General features: G+C 46.8%; 1 protein-coding gene across 4 annotated transcripts; it reads right to left on the bottom strand.

Moving 5' to 3' along the window:
* Positions 1-242: 242 nt before the first annotated feature.
* Positions 243-18,769, bottom strand: ERMAP (erythroblast membrane associated protein (Scianna blood group)). Of its 4 annotated transcripts, none has more exons than XM_025912148.2 (12): positions 18,499-18,769; positions 12,782-12,871; positions 12,202-12,540; positions 11,651-11,929; positions 9,446-9,562; positions 8,864-8,896; positions 7,817-7,849; positions 6,026-6,046; positions 5,206-5,226; positions 5,081-5,107; positions 4,961-4,987; positions 243-2,806 (listed from the first exon to the last, which is right to left on the bottom strand). In XM_025912148.2, the coding sequence occupies exons 2-12, from the start codon at positions 12,864-12,866 to the stop codon at positions 2,082-2,084; spliced, it is 1,707 nt and encodes a 568-aa protein (XP_025767933.2). In that variant the 5' UTR covers positions 12,867-12,871; positions 18,499-18,769; the 3' UTR covers positions 243-2,081. The 4 variants fall into 4 exon arrangements, with proteins under 4 accessions (XP_025767933.2, XP_086572808.1, XP_086572809.1 ...); XM_086716682.1 differs by having other exon boundaries at positions 18,532-18,769; XM_086716683.1 differs by lacking the exon at positions 4,961-4,987.
* Positions 18,770-19,999: the final 1,230 nt, after the last annotated feature.

Here is a 19,999-nt window from a genome sequence, read left to right as displayed (position 1 = left end):
TCCCCCATAAAATCCCTGGCAGAATTGTTCTAAGGATTAAATGAGTTAAAGCTTCTGCTTCCACAATGTCAGTTCTCTTCCGGCTGGTAAATTCTCTTGGGTGCAGCCAGTGTGAACAATGGGAATTAGATTAGGATATTCAGGAAAGTATGTTTGAAACTGAATATGAGTGAGTGAAATATAAATCCTACACACACACTATTGCTTATAAATTGATATAAATAAAATAGTGAGAAGGCAGATCAGAAATAAAACTGTGGCTTTATTTCTAACTGTGGTTAAAGCTTGCTTAGGTGAATTCAAGGTTGTTCAAAAACCAATCCCATAATGTGCTTGTCTGTTACCAGTCCAAAGCCTTTCCCCACAACTTCTCGTTCATGTACAAAAGCAAACAGAAAATTTCACCCATGCACTGTGATAGTTAACTTTATATATCAACTTGACCAGGCTACAGGGTGCCCATATATTTGGTCAAACATTATTCTGTTTCTGTAAGGGGGGTTTCGGATGAGATTAACATTTAAATTGGTAGAGTGAGTGAAGCAGAGTGCTGTCCCTAATGTGGGCCTGCCCCATCCAATCAGTTGAAGGCCTGAATAGAACCAAAAAGCTGACCCTCTCCTAGTAAGAGAGAATTCTTCTGGCCTGACAGTCTTCAGCCTGGAACATCCACTTTTTTCCTACTTTCGGACTCAAATGGAAATATTGGTTCTTCCTGGGTCTCAGGCCTGTCAGCCTTGAAACTGGAACTACACCATTGGCTCCCCTGGGTCTCTGACTTGCTGACTAACCCTGCAGATAGATCTTGGGAAGTGCCAGCCTCCATAATCATATGAGGCAATTCCTTGGAATAAATCTCTTTATACATGTAGATATAACACAAATACATTTTTCTCTGGAGGACCCTAACTATTATAAGCACCAACAGAGAGAACTTCTGACAGAAAGATCTAGTTTCTGTTGGGTAGAACTGTGTGCTCATCTGCAAACTGATAGCCAGTACCTCCACAAAGAGACCAGATCACCTTTGTGGAGTGACTTGAAAGTGAATAGGCTTCTTTCTGCAATCCACACCAAAAAATGAGGCTCATTATTTTATCCTCACACATGGTCTACCGACTTCCTATTTGAAATCAATACTCTCTGACCTAAGAAGCTGTTTGCCACACAAGTAGTCAAGTCTACCAGAATGATGGTCTTATAGGAAAAAAAAATGCCTCTACCTTTGTAGTTAAAACTACCGTTTTTCTGGCTGGGCCTCTCTAAATCCCGGGAGGAGATTCAAAAGGGCCAGGGTAACAGACGAACTCATCCATGGCTGTTTTTTCAAGGTCACACGCACAGCTGGGCTGCTGTGTTTGAAGCTGTGTGTCCCAGCTCCATGATTGTACTCTGCAGTCTTTTGGGGATTATAGCTACCTCATTTAAAATTCTTATACCTGGTTATCATCAATAGGTAAGTTAGCTTTGAAAACATGTACATTAGCTCTGGATGTCAGGACACTATGCTGCAAAAAAGCATCAAGGAAATAGAAAAGAAAGGATGGCCTGTTTTACCCCTCTAGCTGACCTACCCCCTGTTCCAGAAGAAAGAAGGAAGAGTGTGTGACCCAAAAAATGTTTACTTTTAAAAAGCTGACTTTGGGAGCTAGAGGCCTGCCCTGAGAAAAGAAGAAACGCCATTCTGGAGGGGATCAGAGAAAAGTCAGGGACTGGGCACCATAACTTCATGACTAAGAGGTCAAGAGCAAGCTGAAGTAGAGTGAAGTTCCTCTATAAATAGCCCCTCGAGTAGAGAACACCTGTATCTTGGTGACACACATTCACCATCACCACCTAAACTTAATGTGATTGTTCGTCTGGTTTTCAAGAATTCTTCCAGGGCAGTGGGAACTTTAAGTCCCCAGAAGGATGACAGAGTTTAGAACTGAGCCCTGGGAGGAAGGTGATTTGAACAGAAATCACAAGGTTTAGATTTGGGGAAAGGAGATGAGATGTTTCAGAATCAGGTGTTGGGCCAGGAGCCTAAAATGCAGGGCCCGGTGCCGGACCTTCAGGGGGGCAGATAATGAGGCACAGCCCTAAAAAGAAGGAACTTTGAGCCCCTGAAGGGCAGGGCCAATGTCAGAAGGCCAGGGCAGGATCATATCCCTGAGTGGGGAAGGCTCCGGTGCTTGAGGGGGGAGTAAGGAAGGGTCCACCTTCATGGCCACGTCTCCATTAGCCTGGCCTTTTTCTTCTGCCTTGGGGACAGTTGATGGCTCTGATTTCTGGAGTTCCGAGCAAATGATTAGAGGCGCTGTATTTTTCCCTCCATCATGAAGGCAAGGCTCGAAGAAAGGGCGAAGGGGGCCAGAGAAACTGTGGGTGAAAGTAAAAATGTGGGATCTGCTGGTCACATTGTAGAAGGAAATGACTCCAGCTTCATAGTCTAGGAAAACCCCCACACACCGTGGCGGCTCTTTCAGGCGCAGGATGGTCTGTGGGGATGTGAGAGCTTCATACTTCTTCTCACTACTCTGTCTTACAAGCCAGTGTCCATTGGCCGGCGTGGCGGTGACCTTGCCCTTCCTGCCCACGGACTCGCTACACACCCCCAGGGCCCATTTGGTCTTGTCTCCCACGAACACCTCCCAGTAGTGACAGCCCGCCGTGAAGTACTCAGCTCCCAGGACGCTGACGACAAAGTCAAATCTCTGGGGGCCGTCGGGCACAGGCTGCTTTCTTTCTCCAAGTTTCACACGTCTCCGGTCCTCAGACAGCATGAGTTTGGGATGTGCTGTGTCCGGGTCCAGGGTCACTGCCACTGCAGAGAGTCACCAACAGGTGAGGCTGGGGAAGACAAGGTCTCAGATCCCCTGAGATCTTTGGGATCTTTGGGTAGCTTTGGAGGGAAAGATAATCCCTAGGCTGTGACCACTGTCATTGGTCTATTTGAGTCCATGGTTCTCCCTCCCCTATAAGTACTAAAACCAAAGAAAACTGTCTTCCAGTCCCCCAGGTCTGTTGGCGGTGTATTACGTAAAAGAGGAAAAAGTATTTCATCATCTGTGAAGCTGCCTTAATCCTTAGGAAATACTGCCTTTGTCTTCGATGTTCCAAAGGAATCTAATGTATGATAATAAACATGGGCTTTGATGTTAGATCCAGTAGCCAGCTAGGATGTCCCAGCTCTGCCACTCGCTGGTTATGTGATCTTGGGCTTGTTGTTTATCTCCCAACTTTAGTTGCTTCCTCTGTAAAATGGGAATAGGGCTGTTGTACAGATTTGAGGAACTAATGCAGGAGATAGTGCCGAGTTCACACAGTGAGGGTGTGATGCTCATTTTGGTAGCTAAAATGGGGCACCTGGGTGGCTCTGTCGGTTAAGCATCTGACTTCGTCTCAGGTCATGATCTCACAGTTCGTGGGTTCAAGCCCCACATCGGGCTCTGTGCTGCCAGCTCAGAGCCCAGAGCCTGCTTCAGATTCTGTGTCTCCCTCTCTCTCTTCCCCTCCCCTGCTCATCATCTGTCTCCCTCTGTCTCTCAAAAATAAGTAAACATTAAAAAAAATAAAATTATTGCTTATAATTACTATAGCTAAATGTTAGTATAGAGAAAAGGATTCAAAAGGATTCTTCCTTAAAATTGTGGATTATAAGGGTCACAGTGAGCCTCTCTCCTTCACCAAGTACAGAAAACAGGCTCTTCTTGGAGAGTAAATCCGTGAAATCTGTACTCAGTCAAGGTGGTGGGAGGAAGCCGGACCTCGAATGTCAGAAGAGTTTGTGAGCTCCTGGAGTGCCAACCAAGGTGACCTGATGTTCTCTTAAGTGCCAACTCACCGATTCTATTAGACCTGCCTGAAGGAAGACATGTGGATAGAAGGGGGATGAGCAGCTGGAAAACTGATACGGACTACAAAGCAGTGAAAATAACAGGTCTCGTTAAAACAGCAGCAACAGATCGCAAGCTATTTCGGAATAAAATGAAAAGAGATGTGCAAATCTTTTAGGATGAGCCTGCGAAACTTTTGTGTAGTCCGCGTTGTTGGAGCTGCTGCGTCACCCATTCACTTCTCTGAGAGTCTCAATCACCACGCCCCAAGAAAACTGGTCATCAGAGAAAGAAGGATGTGGTAGGGGTGTGGAAAGAGACAAGAGCACTGGCTGTTGGCCCAGCTGTGGGATAGGAAGGACCTCCCCAACTTGAAAGCATGGAAGAGACAATACAGGAAAAGATGAATAAATTTGACTCCATAAAAAACAAAATGTTCATACATAAAAAAATAATATTATAGGGAAAGTAAAATGAAAATGTCAGAAAAATAGAAAATGTCAGAAAAATAAAAGTCAGAAAGTCTGACATAGAAAATGTCAGAAAAATAAAAGAAAAATAATTTGTGAAAAACATGACAAAGAACTAGTATGCTTTATATAGAAATAATATCCTCACAAATCAAAAAGTAGGCAGAACAGGGGCGCCTGGGGGGCTCATTCGGTTAAGCGTCCGACTTCGGCTCAGGTCACGATCTCATGGTTCATGAGTTCGAGCCCCATTCTGGGATCTGTGCTGAAAGCTCAGAGCCTGGAGCCTGCTTCGGATTCTGTGTCTCCCTCTCTCTCTGCCCCTTCCCCACTGGCACTCTGTCTCTCTTTCTCAAAATAAATAAGCATTAAAAAAAAAAAAAAAAAAAGTAGCCAGAACAGGACAGGAGCAGACAAGTCACAAAGATGAAATGTGAATAACCAACAAACCTAAGATAAATCTCAAAACTCATAGAGAACTCATAGGAAGATCAAAACAAAGAGGGGAGACTTCCTAACTCTAAATGTGAACCCCAAAATCACAAAGATTTTTCAAAACTGATAAGCAGATAATCAGATTTGATTTTTACAAAGTTCTAAATGACAGTCTGAATTCCTCAGGACCAGAGCAATGGGCTCTGAAATGTGGATGATTTGGCTGGTGTGACTTACCAAAGTGCAGCCGGGCCCTCCTCCAGCCTGGAAGACGTAAAGGGGATGCCTGAGTTTAAGGACAGAGAAACGGGGAAGTCTTGGGGCTTGGGGGTCAAATGCAGGGAAAGTGTACCTCACCTGAGTTCGCTGCAGCTCTCTTCAACTCTAATAAAAGAAGAAACCAGGGGGTGAGCTATCACTGGAAACACAGAATCCACAGGAGACAAGGTGATACAGGAGTTATAAGCACATGGGACACTTACTCAGTTCATTCCGGAGGGTCTCTAAAGAAGAAACACAGTTGGACCAATCAGAACAAGGGCGTCGACCTGCCCAGAATGCTGCGGTCCCATCCCAACCACACCCCCACATGAGATCCTGGGGAGCAATGCCCTGAGCTTCCCCGGTGACAGGGCCGGCAAGAGCAGCGGGCCCCCAGCCGTGGGCCAGCGCGCCCCAGAGACACCGCAGAGGGTCACCAAATTCCTGCGGCCCCCACAACTTCCCGGCAGACCAAGTAATAACACATCTTCTACACACAGGTCACGACAACATCAACATTTGTAGATGTTGCGGGAGAAGCCTAAAATTTCAGTTCACTTGAAACTACCACCGAATTTCCACTAGATTTTCTTCTGTATGTTTCCTCAGTGTAAAATAAAATAGACATGTCATGTGCCTGAAGACTTTTTTGTTATAAAGAGGTTCTCGTTTGTGAAGTGGGGGAGACCCACTTCTCCACACGTTCACTTTAAAGAGGACGCACATGCTTTGGATCACACCTAAAGGAATGTCCCCCCTAGGTGATCAAAGGGGGTCTTCCAGGCGGCTTCCCCTTTGGGAGGTACAGCTCTTCCCGGTAAAACGGTTCCCGCATAGAGACCAGATAACAGTTATGCGGGAAAGAGGAACAGGGAATAGTTGAGAAAAGAGGGCTGTGGGAGCCAGTATATCCCCAGCCCCCAGGGTCTCAAGTATCCTTGCCCCCCTCTTCTGCCCCAACGAGTGAAACTGAGACACTCATCCTAGAGCAAAGATGTCAGCAGAAGGAGGTTTGCGCCACAGGTGAGGAGCGGAACTTACTGAGCACTTTATGGAGCCTTCCTAAAACAAACAAACAGAAAAAGGCACAAGTGAACACATGTGGCCACTTTATCCCTGGGACGCACGCGGGAAGGCTCATGGCTCCGTCCCCTACAGTGAAGGGGGCGATGACCATCCTGTCGGCCCCTAATCCAGTCACATCTCTCAAAGCTCAGACCCGTGAACCTGGCAGCGCCACTTTCCCCAGTGACCCAGGCTGCCCAGAACTTCGGTTTCTCCCTTCTCTTCCCTTTTTGCCCGGCTCCTTTTCTCTTTCTGTCTGTTTCTGTACGTTTGTGACTGTGTGTACACGGGTGTGTCCCTTGCTCTCCTTCTATAACCTACTGTTTATAATAGCTATGGTGTCCAGTGGGAGGCCTATAGCATTGGCTTGTTGGCTCGTATTGTTCTCGACAGTAACTCCGCTGAAGAACTGCAGAGAGATTGGTAAATTTGGAGATCCCAGGTCTCGGGACATAAACTGTAAGCTCCTGAGACTACTGTGCTTGTGGCTTTTCTGGAGGCGCCATCCAGCCCACATTTTCTCCTAGCACTGGCCTTGCCAGACAACTAAAGTTACACGTTCGAGTTCACTGCCAGGCCCTGTGCTAAGGGCGGGGCATGTGTTAGGCATTAGGCACTTGGGCAGTGAAACCGAATACGATACAGCCCCCAAGGAGCTTATGGTTGATTTTTACTATTCCCACTACTAACAGTCTCCATTTATTGTGTCCTGTTCTCATAACGAGGTGGGCACTGAACCCCCTCCACCATGTGAGGTGCATACAATTAGTATCCCCATTTTATAGAGTAGTTGTCTGAGGCTCAGAGGGAGGTGGAAATTTGCCCAGGTGACCAGGCTAGTAAGTGGCCGAGGAGGCAGGATTCCAACCCACATCTGTCTGGCTCCCAGTCAGAGGTCAGCCCCACTACACCACCGTTCCTTCCGCTCTTGAACAGAGCAGCCATAGCATCCCTGAGTTGTGCACGCACCCACACTTCCATCACCTTGGAGGAGATGTAAGCAGGGAGGAGAGGAGATGCTGAAATCGGTGCACCCAGAGCCATTTCTGGTCCAGTGACTTGTCTTCCCAGCAAGACCTCAAGGGCATAGCCCCTGTTTGTTTGTGTCCTGAGTGTCTAGCTTTTATGCTCAGTGGCTTACAGCAGACACTCGATTAATGAAGATGAAATGGCAGGAAGAAGAAGGAGTACCAGGCTTTGTAATAAGAAGTTTTGTCTAGTTGAGTCCTGAAAACAATCAGGTGAGGGGACTTGCTGTCCCCATTTTACAGACGAGAAAACTGAAGCTCAGAGCAGTTAAGTGCCTTGTCTAAGGCCGGTAAGCGGCAGAGCAGAGATCTGAGCCAGGTATCACTGACCCAGTCGCTGACTCCAGAGCCCGTGGCCCTCCCATCGTATGATACCGCCTCTCTCGGTGCAAAAGTTGTATGGATTCCTCAGATTTTTCATACACCCCACATGACCATAACAACACCTTTCTAAATAGTAAACAGACCTTCTTTTTCAGTGATTGACAGAAAGGCTGGTGAAGGGACCTCAGGCCAATCCAGACCCGTGAATGCTGATCAAGTGCACCCCCTCACCATGGCCACCGGCCCTATAAGCCCTTGATACTGGAAAGTGAATTCCAATAATATTAATGGAAAATGTGTGTGTGTGTGTGTGTGTATAAAGTATGTATCATAGACTGTCAGCATTCATGTAGCAATAGAAAGAATATATACTTTGTTATTTGTTCCCTACTCTTTATTCTACACATATAATTACCTTTTTCTTTTGCGTGGTCTGAGAGAAGATTTTCTAGAGAAAGAAAAGTAAATGAGATTCTGTGCTGTTACTCTGAAGGTCCCCGATGCCTATTGAGTTCACCTGCTCTTGAACCTCCCTATCTCCACCTCCACCTCCCTGACCCAGGCCCTCACCATCTCTCATCTGGATGACAGAAGTGGTGCCCCCCAACCTGCCCCCACATCTTGTCCCATTGCTCCCTCTGGTCCTTTCTCAACACTGCAGCCGGAGAGAGCTTCTCGAAGCACAATTCTGGCCAAGATTGCCCGGTTCACTGCTTTACCACTGCTCTGATAGGAAAGACCAAAACCCTTCACGTGATCTACAGGGCGTCACCTGGGCTGACCCCTGCCAAGTCCACAGCCTCATCCGCTGTCATCTTTGGCCTCGTTTCCACACTGTGTTTCTTTCACATGCTGTTCCTTCTGCTGCACATGGTTTTCTATTCCCTCTTCCCTCCAGACCGCCTGTCTTCCAGATCACGCATCACTTCCTCAGGGCCCCCCTCTCCTGTCCCTGAAGCTTGGTTGGTTCCTCCTGGTTACAGTCTTTACAACCCTTAGAACTCCCTCTTGTGGCATCTGTGCACAATTTGTTTGTATAATCATTTCATTCATATATGCTTCCTTGATTAGACTGAACGCCCCAAGAAGGCACAGACTGTGTGTGTTTTTACTCGCCATTGTGTCCCCAGCCTCCAGTATGGTCTGGGGTGCTTCGGAGACAATTACTAATTGTTGAACGAATAAAAGCTTCCCCCACATTAGATCTACATGACTCCCACAGGAGTGGAGAGCAAGACCAAGGAATGAGTTCACATACAAAAACCACCAAACATACTGGAAGGCAAGCTGTGACAACTAAGAGTCTGCAAAAACTGGAAATGGCAGGTATAGACCCCCCACCACCCCTGCCACCAGGACATCAGATGTTGGGACTTTCAGGTGCACAATTTAAACCAGTGGTCATTGGGAGCACAAAACCAATAAAACACAGTAACATCCCCACCAAGCTCAAGACACTTACCTACCTCCACCACCTGTTCATAGAGAAGATTCTCTGGAAGAAAGAAAGATGTGTCAGCTCAGTTAAAGGAAGGACTTTTTCTAGTAGGCAGGGTTGTCCAAAGATGGCCCACGCAAGGTGCCTGAGTAGGACTTTGCTCCTCGTCCCTGTGGGTGTGAGACTATTTGAAAGGATTAGAGGATCTTCAAACCATCAGATGGGGAAAGGAGTGTTGGCTTATACGACTTTCAGGATCCTTTGTGACCCCGAGATCCTATGAAATTCAACCACATTCACAGGGGTTTTATCTAATGGATAGCACTGCATTTCTTCATTAATTAGAAGACTGGCATGATCAGTATTTTCCTAATTTATCAGAAGATGAGAATTCACAGCTCTGCCCAGGAGTTTTCTGCAGTTTCTTTGACCCTCTCTGCAATGTGAGTCCCCCAGCATGGCTCTACCAGTTTGCTCTCAGCCAGCTTGCAGGGTCTGCAACCTAGGGAAAACTCATGTCCACATCTACTTCCTCCCGGCCATTTCCTAGAGAAGCCTCAGTCCCACTTCTCAGTCTCGGCTGAGACTCCCTTACCACTTAGTTACCTTTGGATCTTTTTTGCTTCCAAATGAGGCAAACGCCTGCCATGATGAGAAGCCCCAGGAAAGGCAGGATCACAGCAAGAGCCATTGCTGAGGAGGAGATCTTCCCTGGAGATGGGGCTGAAACAGAAACCGCCAATGACCACCCTCAAAGGGCCCCACTTCAGATGGCAGGCGGCTCAGGCACATCCCAACCATCTCCATCAAGTTTAGGGAGAGACCTCCGGCCAAGACAGGTGAGTGTCTTTGCTTCTCTCAGTAACTCCAACCCTGGATGACCTGGGGACAACTTTAAAGTGAGATGCTCGACTCTTAGGAGTGGTGTTGATGCTTCCGCCCAAAGACAGTGGGTTAAACTCAGCTTTTCAACCACAACCTCGTGCTGCCTTATATGAAACCATTATCTGGGGACTTTGGAGGATAGGAGGTACTTCCTCAGGGGCCACCTCCACTCTTCTCATGAGTACCCACCTGCCTCCTTGTCAAGTGAAACAACAGTCAGTGACATCTTTGCCCTGAGCCCTAGCAGCAGGGGCAGAACAGATTCTGGGGTGCTACAGCAGTAGACTACAGCCTAGCCAGGAAGAAAGGAGAAAGGAAAGAAGAAAAAAAGAGCAGAAGAGGCTCCGTGACAAGTGGTGGAGAGCCTAGGCTGGATGCGAGAACTCACTCAACATTATGTGACCCTGAGCGAGAGACTGAGCCTCCCCAAGCCTGGCTTACCATCTGTAAAATAGAGATGATAATAATCCTTGTTCCACTGGGTTGTTGGGAGATTTAAAAGGATCATGGGGCACCTGGGTGGCTCAGTCAGTTAAGCATTTGACTCTTGGTTTTGGCTCAGGTCATGATCTCACGGTTCCTGAGTTCCAGCTCTGCATCGAGCTCTGTGCTGACAGGGCAGAGCCTGCTTGGGATTATTTCTCTCCCTCTCTCTCTGCCCCTCCCCTGCTCTCTCTCTCTCTCTCTCTCTCTCTCTCTCAAAATAAATAAACTTAAAAAAATTAAACAATAAATAAATAGGGGCATCTGGGTGGCTCAGTCGGTTAAGCCTCCAACTTCGGCTCAGGTCATGATCTTGCAGTTTGTGAGTTTGAGCCCTGCACTGGGCTCTGTGCTGACAACTCAGCCTGGAGCCTGCTTCAGATTCTGTGTCTCCCTCTCTTTCTGCCCCTCCCCAGATCCCTCTCTCTCTCTCTCATTCTCTCAAAAATAAATAAACATTAAAAATTTTTGTTTAAATAAAGAAAGGGATAGGCAGGTAAAGCACTTAGCACTCAGTGAGAGGCAGTAGCAGTAGTAAGAGAAGGGAGGGGGCAGAGGTCATGACCCTTGCTTACTCGGGACCCCAGGCCACAGTCTATCTTTCTGGGCTCTAAAACCACTCTGCTCTGCCACATGGCCTCCATGTCTCAAGGATCTTTAAAAGGTTCATACCCCTTTAACCCCTTAATTCTACTTCTAGAAACACATTCTAAGAAAATAATCAAAGTCACTTGCCAAAATTTGTGCAAAGGTGTCCACTGCACCTCTCATTATAATAGGAGAAAAAATTAGAAACCATCCAGATGTCCAGAAATAGGGCTTCGATTAATTTTATTCAGCTATAACCACACAATGAAGTACTATGTAGCCCTTAAAGATCACGTTGCAGAGAACTACTGAAGGACATGGGTGGAAAATGCTCATGACATTAGAAGTGGAAAGGAAGAAGACACCAGGTAGAAAATTACATACGTGCAAAGACATAGGCACTCAGAGATACACGCACACAAGACAGTCTTGAAAGAAATGCCCCAGGGCCCCTGGGGTGGCTCAGTCTCTTAAGCGTTGGGCTCTTGATTTCTGCTCAGGTCATGATCTCATGGTTCCTGGGATCCAGCCCCACATCGGGCTCTGTGCTGACAGCATGGAGCCTGCTTGGGTTTCTCTCTCTCCTCTCCCTCACCCCCTCCCCCTGCTTGTGCTCTCTCTCTCTCTCAAAATATATAATTGTTTTTAATGTTAGCAGCAGTTCTCTCTAATTTATGACATTATAGGCCATTTGTTGGTTTCTTTAAAATGTTCCTCGTTTTTTTTTCAAGTTTTCTACTGCAAACATGTGTTACTCTTAGAATTTAAAAAAATGTGAAAATTCTTTATAAGGTTTCCACTAAGGTAGGAGTTTTCACCAGGGGCTTCAAGCCCATTTACGGCCCCAGCCTTTACCTGCTATGACCATGGCTGCCGTCTTCTCTTGGCCAAGGGCCAAGTTGCGGAAGGTGCAGGACACGTTCCCCAGCGTGCTGTCCCTGACTCTGCTGGACACCGCTGTCCGGAAGAGCCCAGCTTCCAGGGAATGGGCCTCCGACAGCGATAGAAGCACCCTGCCCTGAGGGTCTCTCCACTCGGCCCAAGGCTTTGGGAACCATCCCGCCGACCTGCACACCAGCTGGATCCATCCAGCGTCGTAGCCCTTCACGTGGATGTAAGGGTCGGAGCCTACAACTGCGAGGGGGACAGGGAACAGAGACGCCTGGCCGTCGGGGCGCGGTCCCCGCGGGAGCCCTCCCCCCCTCCCACGGTCTCCGGGGTGGGGGGCAGCAGGGGCTGCTCACGGCACGTGCATGCCCACCCTCTCCCCACCTTCATCCTCCTCCCCACGGGGTGAGACAGTCTCTGGCTTCATCCTCATACCTTCTCCAATCCGCCCCTAGGGTAACTGCACCCCACGATTCAGATCTTGGGGGCACCTCGGTCCCCCTTGGACAATGACTAACCAGCCACCTGCAGGGTCACGGTGCCCTCTCGAGTCAGGTTTCCGATCTGGACCTGGCATCGGTACTGCCCTCGGTCCTCCAGCCGGACCTGGCGGATCTCCAGGCTGACGCTCCCCTCTCGGGCGTCCCTCCGCATGGCCGTTCGCCCCTTGTACTCCGGCATCACGCCTTCCTCCCGGTCTTTCCCGTCCCGGAACACGTGCACCGCCTGGGAGCGGTCCGGGTGTGGGGACCGCAGCCACGTCACCGCGGTGGGCACGGTGACCGGCCACAGGGCGAGCGGGCAGGGCAGCTCGGCTGTGCCCCCTAGCGGGGCCAGGTGGAAGTTGCCGGTGTCCCCTGTGCGGTGCGGACAAAAAAGGGACAAGGGCGTCTGGGAGGGATGGGAGCGCAGGAGCTGTGCCATGGACGAAGGGGACGTCTTGGGGAAGGGCAGGGCCTGGGAAGGGCCTGGGAGAGGACTGGGGGGGGCGAGGGGGGGGGGGGGGGAGAAGTGAACGCGAGAAGAAATAAGGCCCCCTTGCGCTTGGGTCTCCTTCGCAGACGTCCCGGACACGGGAAGAGGTTCACAAACTCCTACCTGACACACGCGTGGGCAGGCAGAGGAACACGAGTGCCACGAGACAGCCGGAGAGCCAGGCGCCCGAGAAGCCTGCCATCTCCATCCGAACTAGGAGGACAGACACAGGGAGACACCAGAAATGGCTGGTGAGCTTGATGAGGGAACGGGGACAATGGAGGAGGTGGGGGCGCAGGCACGAGACGCACAGCAAGCACTCTGGAATCCCACAGCCCAGCTTGGCTACTTACCTCCGTGGAAACTCGTGACTTAACTTCTCTGAATAACCTTGTGACTGAGGCTCTGCTTCTCCATCTTTAAAATGGGTATAATAACTGTGCCTCCTTGCAGGATTATTGTGAGGATTGGAGGAGGTAAGTGCTCAACATGGAAGCCGTGACTGAGGGCCATGGTGACAGGGAGGCTAAGACACTGAGTGTGATTTCGAAGGCATAGGCAGGGGTCTGGAGAAACAAGAACTTACACCCGGAACTAACCAGGTGCACACCAGAATATAGGCTTCTTCTAGCATTTAGTGTCTCAAGCCAGGCTTGGCAAGGGCCTGTTGCTGGCCCTTCCACAGTTGCTCTTCCATGCACAGTGGATTCAAGTCTTAGCTCCATTCATGTACTAGCTCCGTGTCCCTGGGAATATTGTTTAACGTTTTTTTGTTGTTGTTGTTTTTTTTTTTTTTTTTTTTTTTTTTTGGGACAGAGAGAGACAGAGCATGAACGGGGGAGGGGCAGAGAGAGAGGGAGACACAGAATCGGAAACAGGCTCCAGGCTCCGAGCCATCAGCCCAGAGCCCGACGCGGGGCTCGAACTCACGGACCGCGAGATCGTGACCTGGCTGAAGTCGGACGCTTAACCGACTGCGACACCCAGGCGCCCCCTGGGAATATTGTTTAAAATCTGTGGGCCTCCAGTGCTTAATCTATAAAGGGGGGAGCTTCTTCCCAGATGCAAGGAGATAATGCATGGAAAGCACTTGCCGCAAATGCCCAGCAGAAAAAGTGCTCAATAAAAGTGCTGTAGTTGTTATTACTAAATCACCTTGTGCATTAACCACAGTTTAGTTATTACTAAATGCACCTTGCGCATTAACCAAAAGGACACCCTAGAGGATTCCCTGCTATAAAACTCTCCCCACCTACTTGCGACTGCCTGAAATTCCTTTAGCGGGAACCAAACCTTTTCATGCCACAACCGGGGATGAAGTTTAAAGGTAAAAAAACACTCCAGGGAAGAGATAATGTCTCTTGAATTCTCCCCAAGATTTCAAATCCTTTCTAAAGAGGAGGGTTTTTGTAGAAGTCCTCAGGTCAGGTCCCGGAAGGTCTTGGAATAGAGCAAAAAGAGACTTGGCGGAGGGGGGGCCATCAAAGGGAGGAGGAAAAACGGAGGATGGACTTAAGCTTTGAGCGAATTTCCAGTTCTGTTTCTCTCATGGCAAACAGCACACTGCTTTAGGGTTGTTTTTGTTTCTTTGTTTTTGTTTTTCAGTCATGACGCATGTAATATCCATCTCTAATCCCCTAGGGTTGCAAATGGCAACACAGCACTAGGACACACTGAGGTTAGGATGACAATTAGGACATTCCCCCCCCCCCCCCATCCCACCCACTTTCCCACAGGTTACCAGCTACTCAGAAACTGAATAGAGAAGTTAGGCAAAGGAGACACATATTTCATGTGTCTTTTTTTTTAAGTGTGTATTCTGTTGTTGGGTAGAGGGTGACAAGTGTAATGTGAGGTCTTAGCTTTTTTTATTAAAGATGTGACTTTCATGCATAATCTCATCTGAGAAGAGCAAAGAGTAAGCCAATGGGAAAATTCCCAAGAATCTAAGGCTAAATAAAGCCAAATGGTAAAAGAAAAGCTAGTAGACCTAGCGAACTGAGGGCTGGAGTCAGATGCCTTGGTTTCTGTCTTGTCTTGGTCCCTAACTGACTACGTGACTCTATAACTTTGAGCAAATCACTTAAACTCTTAGGCCCTGAGTCTCCTGTCTTGAAAATAGGAGATTCACTTACATTTGCTGAATTCATTGTAAGTTGGGAAGGAACAAGAGGTAAAGAAACGTTACTTGGGGGCGCCTGGATAGCTCAGTCGGTTAAGCATCCACCTTCAGCTCAGGTCATGATCTTGCAGTTCGTGAGTTCGAGCCCCACATTGGGCTCTGTGCTGACAGCTCAGAACCTGGAGCTTGCTTCCGATTCTGTGTCTCCCTCTCTCTCTGCCCCTCCCCCACTCACACTCTATCTCTCTCTGTCTCTCAAAAATAAATAAAACATTAAAAAACAGAAATGTATTTGCCTTTGATTCAGTAAGAAATATTCTGGAAATCTACTCTAAGAAAAGAATCTTAAATATAAAAGGTCACATGATCTCAGCAGTATGTTTATAAAAGTGAAAAATTGGACTATCTATAGGTACATCAATAAGGAAATGACTAAGCAAATTATGGTTCATCAAGCCTGTGTTTCAAATGATTAGCTTCAAACTAATAATGATGTGTTAAAATCAAAATACAAAATAACATATTTACAATGATTATAACTAAAGAGTGTGTAAGAAAGGAGTTGACAGGAAGTCCTATAAAATATGAATATTGATAATTAAGGTGTTGGTGGGGCACGTGCGTGGCTCAGTCAGTTAAGCATCCAACTTTGGCACAGGTCATGATCTCACAGTTCGTGAGTTCAAACCCTGTGTTGACAGCTCAGAGCCTGGAGCCTGCTTCAGATTCTGTGTCTCCCTCTCTCTCTGACCCTTCCCCACTTACACTCTGTCTCTCTCAAAAATAAATAAACATTAAAAACATTAAAATTAATTAAGGTGTTGGAAATATAGACAATTTTTTCTCATCTCTATTTCCTAACTTATTAATAAAGCATAATAAAATAATAAAAAGACATAACACAAGACTAAATTTAGCAAAAAATAAATTCACTTATTAAGGGATTTTGATTAGATGGAGCTTTTCTTAACCGACTGAGCCACCCAGGTGCCCATAGATGGAGCTTTTCTAACTCCAGTATACTATAAAAAGGAAAAATTATATATCGAGTGTTTGTCTTGCAATTCTTTGCTAGAAATAACTTAATTTGGAAACTTGATGCCTACATTTACAAAATTACGAAGAGCAGGATTAGTCAGATTGTAATTTTGAGAGCCTTCAGAGGGCAGAGCAGTGCTGAAGGAGAACCAGGGTATTCAATGTACGTTTCCAAGTCAGATGGGGAGAAGAAACCTAAGTAAGATCGGGAGGAGAAACAAAAGATGGTAGAAGGGGGACAGGGTAGAAGAAAAAGACTGAAAGTATAAAAGGGTGAACAGACAGTATGTGGGAATCTTCCATCACTGGCTCTCTGGGTACTACCTCTGCTATGAGTCCCCCCATAGTACAGCAGGTCCCCCAAACACATTGTTAATCTAATCAGGTATTTTTTCATTCCTATACCTGAACTTTAACTTTTGCTTTGTACTTATCCAACTTCAAGGAACTAAAAGCCATCTTTCCTATCTTCCCTGGTCGTGGCTATAAATTCTCTTAGACTCTGTGAGCCCCTCACACTTGCCCTCTGGGATGAGTGTTTCCTGCCCTGCCAGTCACCTGCCAGTCAGCCAGCTCCAGCTCACATCCAGAAGAGCCCCATGGCATTTCAGCCATTTTTAAAAAGTTTTTATTAAATAAAATATATTGCTTTTTCTATCCCGTAGAAAATCTGGAAATTATCAAAAAAATAGGTAAAATTTTTAAATTTATTTTTTAAGTGTACATTTTTTTTTAATGTTATTTTCAAGAGAGAGAGAGAGAGCAAGGGCGAATGTGGGAGGGGCAGAGAGGGGGACAGAGGATCCGAAGCAGACCCTGCACCGACAGCAGAGAGCCCAATGTGGGGCTTGAACTCACAAACCATGAGATCATGACTTGAGCCAAAGTCGATGCTCAACCGATTGAGCCACTTAGGTGCCCCTAAAACTTTTAAATCATCTGAAATCTCTCCACCCAGAGGTATGTTTCGTCAAATTTTTTCCCATGCATGTATATAACTTTTTTTTAAAAATTGGACCATACCATATATGCTGCTGATATCTGTCATGTTCCCTAACCACTACATTATGCGCATTTTCCCATACCATCAAATATTCTTTTAATGACTTATGTGCCACGGATATCATGGATATTCGAGAATTTTTAAAGTAAATCTATATTGTAGGATATTTAGGTTGTTTTCCAACACATTGCTGTATTAAGCATCGCTACCAGATAAGACCTGGAGGGCCAGAGTTAGAAGTCTGAGCCCTAATCTTGGTTTAGTCCCTAACTGTTGACTTTGTAACTTTAAGCAAGTCACTTAAATTCTTAGGCCTCGAGGTTCCCATCTTTAAAATAGAGACTTTTGGGGCGCCTGGGTGGCGCAGTCGGTTAAGCGTCCGACTTCAGCCAGGTCACGATCTCGCAGTCCGTGAGTTCGAGCCCCGCGTCAGGCTCTGGGCTGATGGCTCGGAGCCTGGAGCCTGTTTCCGATTCTGTGTCTCCCTCTCTCTCTGCCCCTCCCCCGTTCATGCTCTGTCTCTCTCTGTCCCAAAAATAAATAAACGTTGAAAAAAAAATTAAAAAAAAAATAAAAAATAAAAAAAATAAAATAGAGACTTTTAATTTGCACTGCCAAATTGCCTTCTAGAAAGGTCATATCAATTTACCTAAGTGAGGAAATTGCTTGTTTCCCCACAAGATTGCCATCACATGGCTTCATGTTTTTAACAGAATCTTTGTTATTTTAATGAGTAGCAAAATGTTATCTCTTTTATTTTTTATTTATGTAAAAGATTTGTTAATGTTTTTATTCATACTTTGAGAGACAGAGAGACAGGGTGTGAGTGCGTGAGGGGCAGAGAGAGAGAGAGGGAGACACAGAATCTGAAACGGGCTTCAGGCTCTGAGCTGTCAGCACAGCGCCCCACACGGGGCCCAAACCCATGAACCGTGAGCTGAAGTCGGGCACTGAACTGACTGAGCCATCCAAGTACCCCAAATGGTATCTCTTTTAAAAGAATTAATGGTGTTTTGTTTTAATTTATTTTTTTTTGATTACTTATTATTTGGACTTTGTCAGTTATCTAAATACTTTGCCCACTTTTTTATGTGGGCATCTGTCTCTTTAACGGTTTGCAAAATTCTTCACATAGCAACAATTTTCTTTCTACTACACATGTTGGAAATATGTTGTCCCCGGGCACCCATTTACGTTTAAGTTTTATTTATTTCTTTATTTATTTTACGTTTAAGTTTTAAAGAGTTTAATTTCAAAACCTTCTAAATCAGAAAAAACAAAACAAACAAACACAAAAAACCACGCACTGGAAGTTCCCTTGACAACCCCAAGCAGGCTAAGAAGACTCCTCAAATCTACAAATGATTGGTCTAGATGCACAGAGCATAGGACCTGGCTAATAAGAAGGACTAAATACATGACAGCTGTAATAATAATGATAACACTATTACTTCAGTGAGAGTCTTTTTTTTTTTTTTTTCAGTGAGAATCTTTAGACAAAACCCATCCAGCCCCCTTGTCCCTCATCCTTTTATACTTATCTCCACTTGCCCCATTTTGTCTTCTAAAATGTACTTGTGAGTAAGGAGAAAGGGGACAGTTTCTCCAACAAACTTGAGGATCCCGAAAAAGTCAAAGGACTAAGGAGAATGAAGAGGAGAGAGAGGGAGGACTCACCACCTTTGGAAGCAGGGGCCCTTTGTCCCTCACCAGCAGACCTGGAGTCTCCAAGCTGGGAACGCTCCCTCCGTCCATCCACGGAGATCAGGCTTCAGGCAGGAGCATCAGGTAGGGCTGAGGTGAGCCTGGGAAGAGTTCATCTTTTATTCTCAGCCCTCAGCCCTCGGGCCTCAGGCCTCAGGCCTCAACCCTCAGCCCTCAGCCCTCAGCCCTCAGCCAGGGGCTTCTCCTGCCCCACACACTCCCCTCTAGCTGCCTCCTTCCTATACACCAACCAGCCACACCCTGCCTGTCCGCCCCTGATAAAGGAACAGAGCAGAAAGGAGGCTCCCTAAAAGGGAGGGAACCTCCCAGTGCTACCCGCTGCGAGGGAACTTTGCCCCAAAGCCTCCTTCCCCTCCCAGGCGGAGTGATTCCCTTCCATATATTTCCATCCTGTCGCGTTCTTTCTCACAAGCTCGCTGCCCTTTGCTTTCCATATTAGAGTAAAATTGAAGATTGGTTTCAAAGACACCCACCAATGAACCACCTTCCTTACCCCACTACCTTTATCTCCAGCTGCACCCTGACATGTGCTTTCTGGCAAACAGACTTGCTGACTGTCTCCCAACATGTGATAAACCCTTTCCTGCCTGTCTTGCTTTCATAACATCCATAACTGCATATGCACAATATCCATAATTGTATCCTTAATAATGCAGTATATATCTTTATTTATCTTTGAACTTTGTAAAAATGTAATACATTGTACGTAATTCCCTGTGACTTCCTTTTTTTCACTCAACCTTAGTTTCTGAGTCTAGCAGACATGGGTGGTGGACACCATATCCCCTCAGCAACCCCCCTCCCCGGATCCTGGGGTAGCTGAAACTTGCAGGCAAGCTGCCAGCATGCCACCTCAAAGACCACAAGGTCTCTTTGCTTGTCTGACTCGGCTCTACACAAAGGGAAGGCTGTTCGACCTGTGTGCCGCCCAGAAGTTCAGGAACCTTAATGCCCTGAAGGGATCAACCGGGCAGTGACAGGCATCAGTGGAAAAGGCTCCAGCCTCACACCCTGAGGGACAGTTCTGAGCTGTATTCTACGCGACACCTCAGAGAGTTGCCAAAGGAAATGAGCACAGTAGCGCACAGATGTCATTAGCTCAATAATGCACATTTTATTGGTTTTTTCTTCCTTTTCTTCTCACCCATTCCTGATTCCTGGGATCACCTCCTAACTCTTGCACTGAAGGACTCGGTTCACACTCTGCTTTTTGGTGGAGTACAGATTAAAATACTGAAATTCATCCAGATTGATTCAGAGAGCTCTGGTACGTTCCTTCACCACTGGGTGGTAGACATTGTATGACTACACCAACAGTGTGTCTAGTCCCTCATTGATAAAAATGTGGGTTGTGCCTGGGCCTTTGCTTTTACAAACAGTGCTGCTGTGAACATTCTTTCCTGGCTCACATGTGCAAGAGTTTCTCTAGGAGAGCAATGTGCGGGGTCCATGG

The sequence above is a fragment of the Puma concolor genome, chromosome C1 (genome assembly GCF_028749965.1).
Source record: "Puma concolor isolate L17-30 chromosome C1, mPumCon1.1.hap2, whole genome shotgun sequence".
NCBI lineage: Eukaryota > Metazoa > Chordata > Mammalia > Carnivora > Felidae > Puma > Puma concolor.
This window is presented reverse-complemented; position numbering and strand designations above follow the sequence as displayed.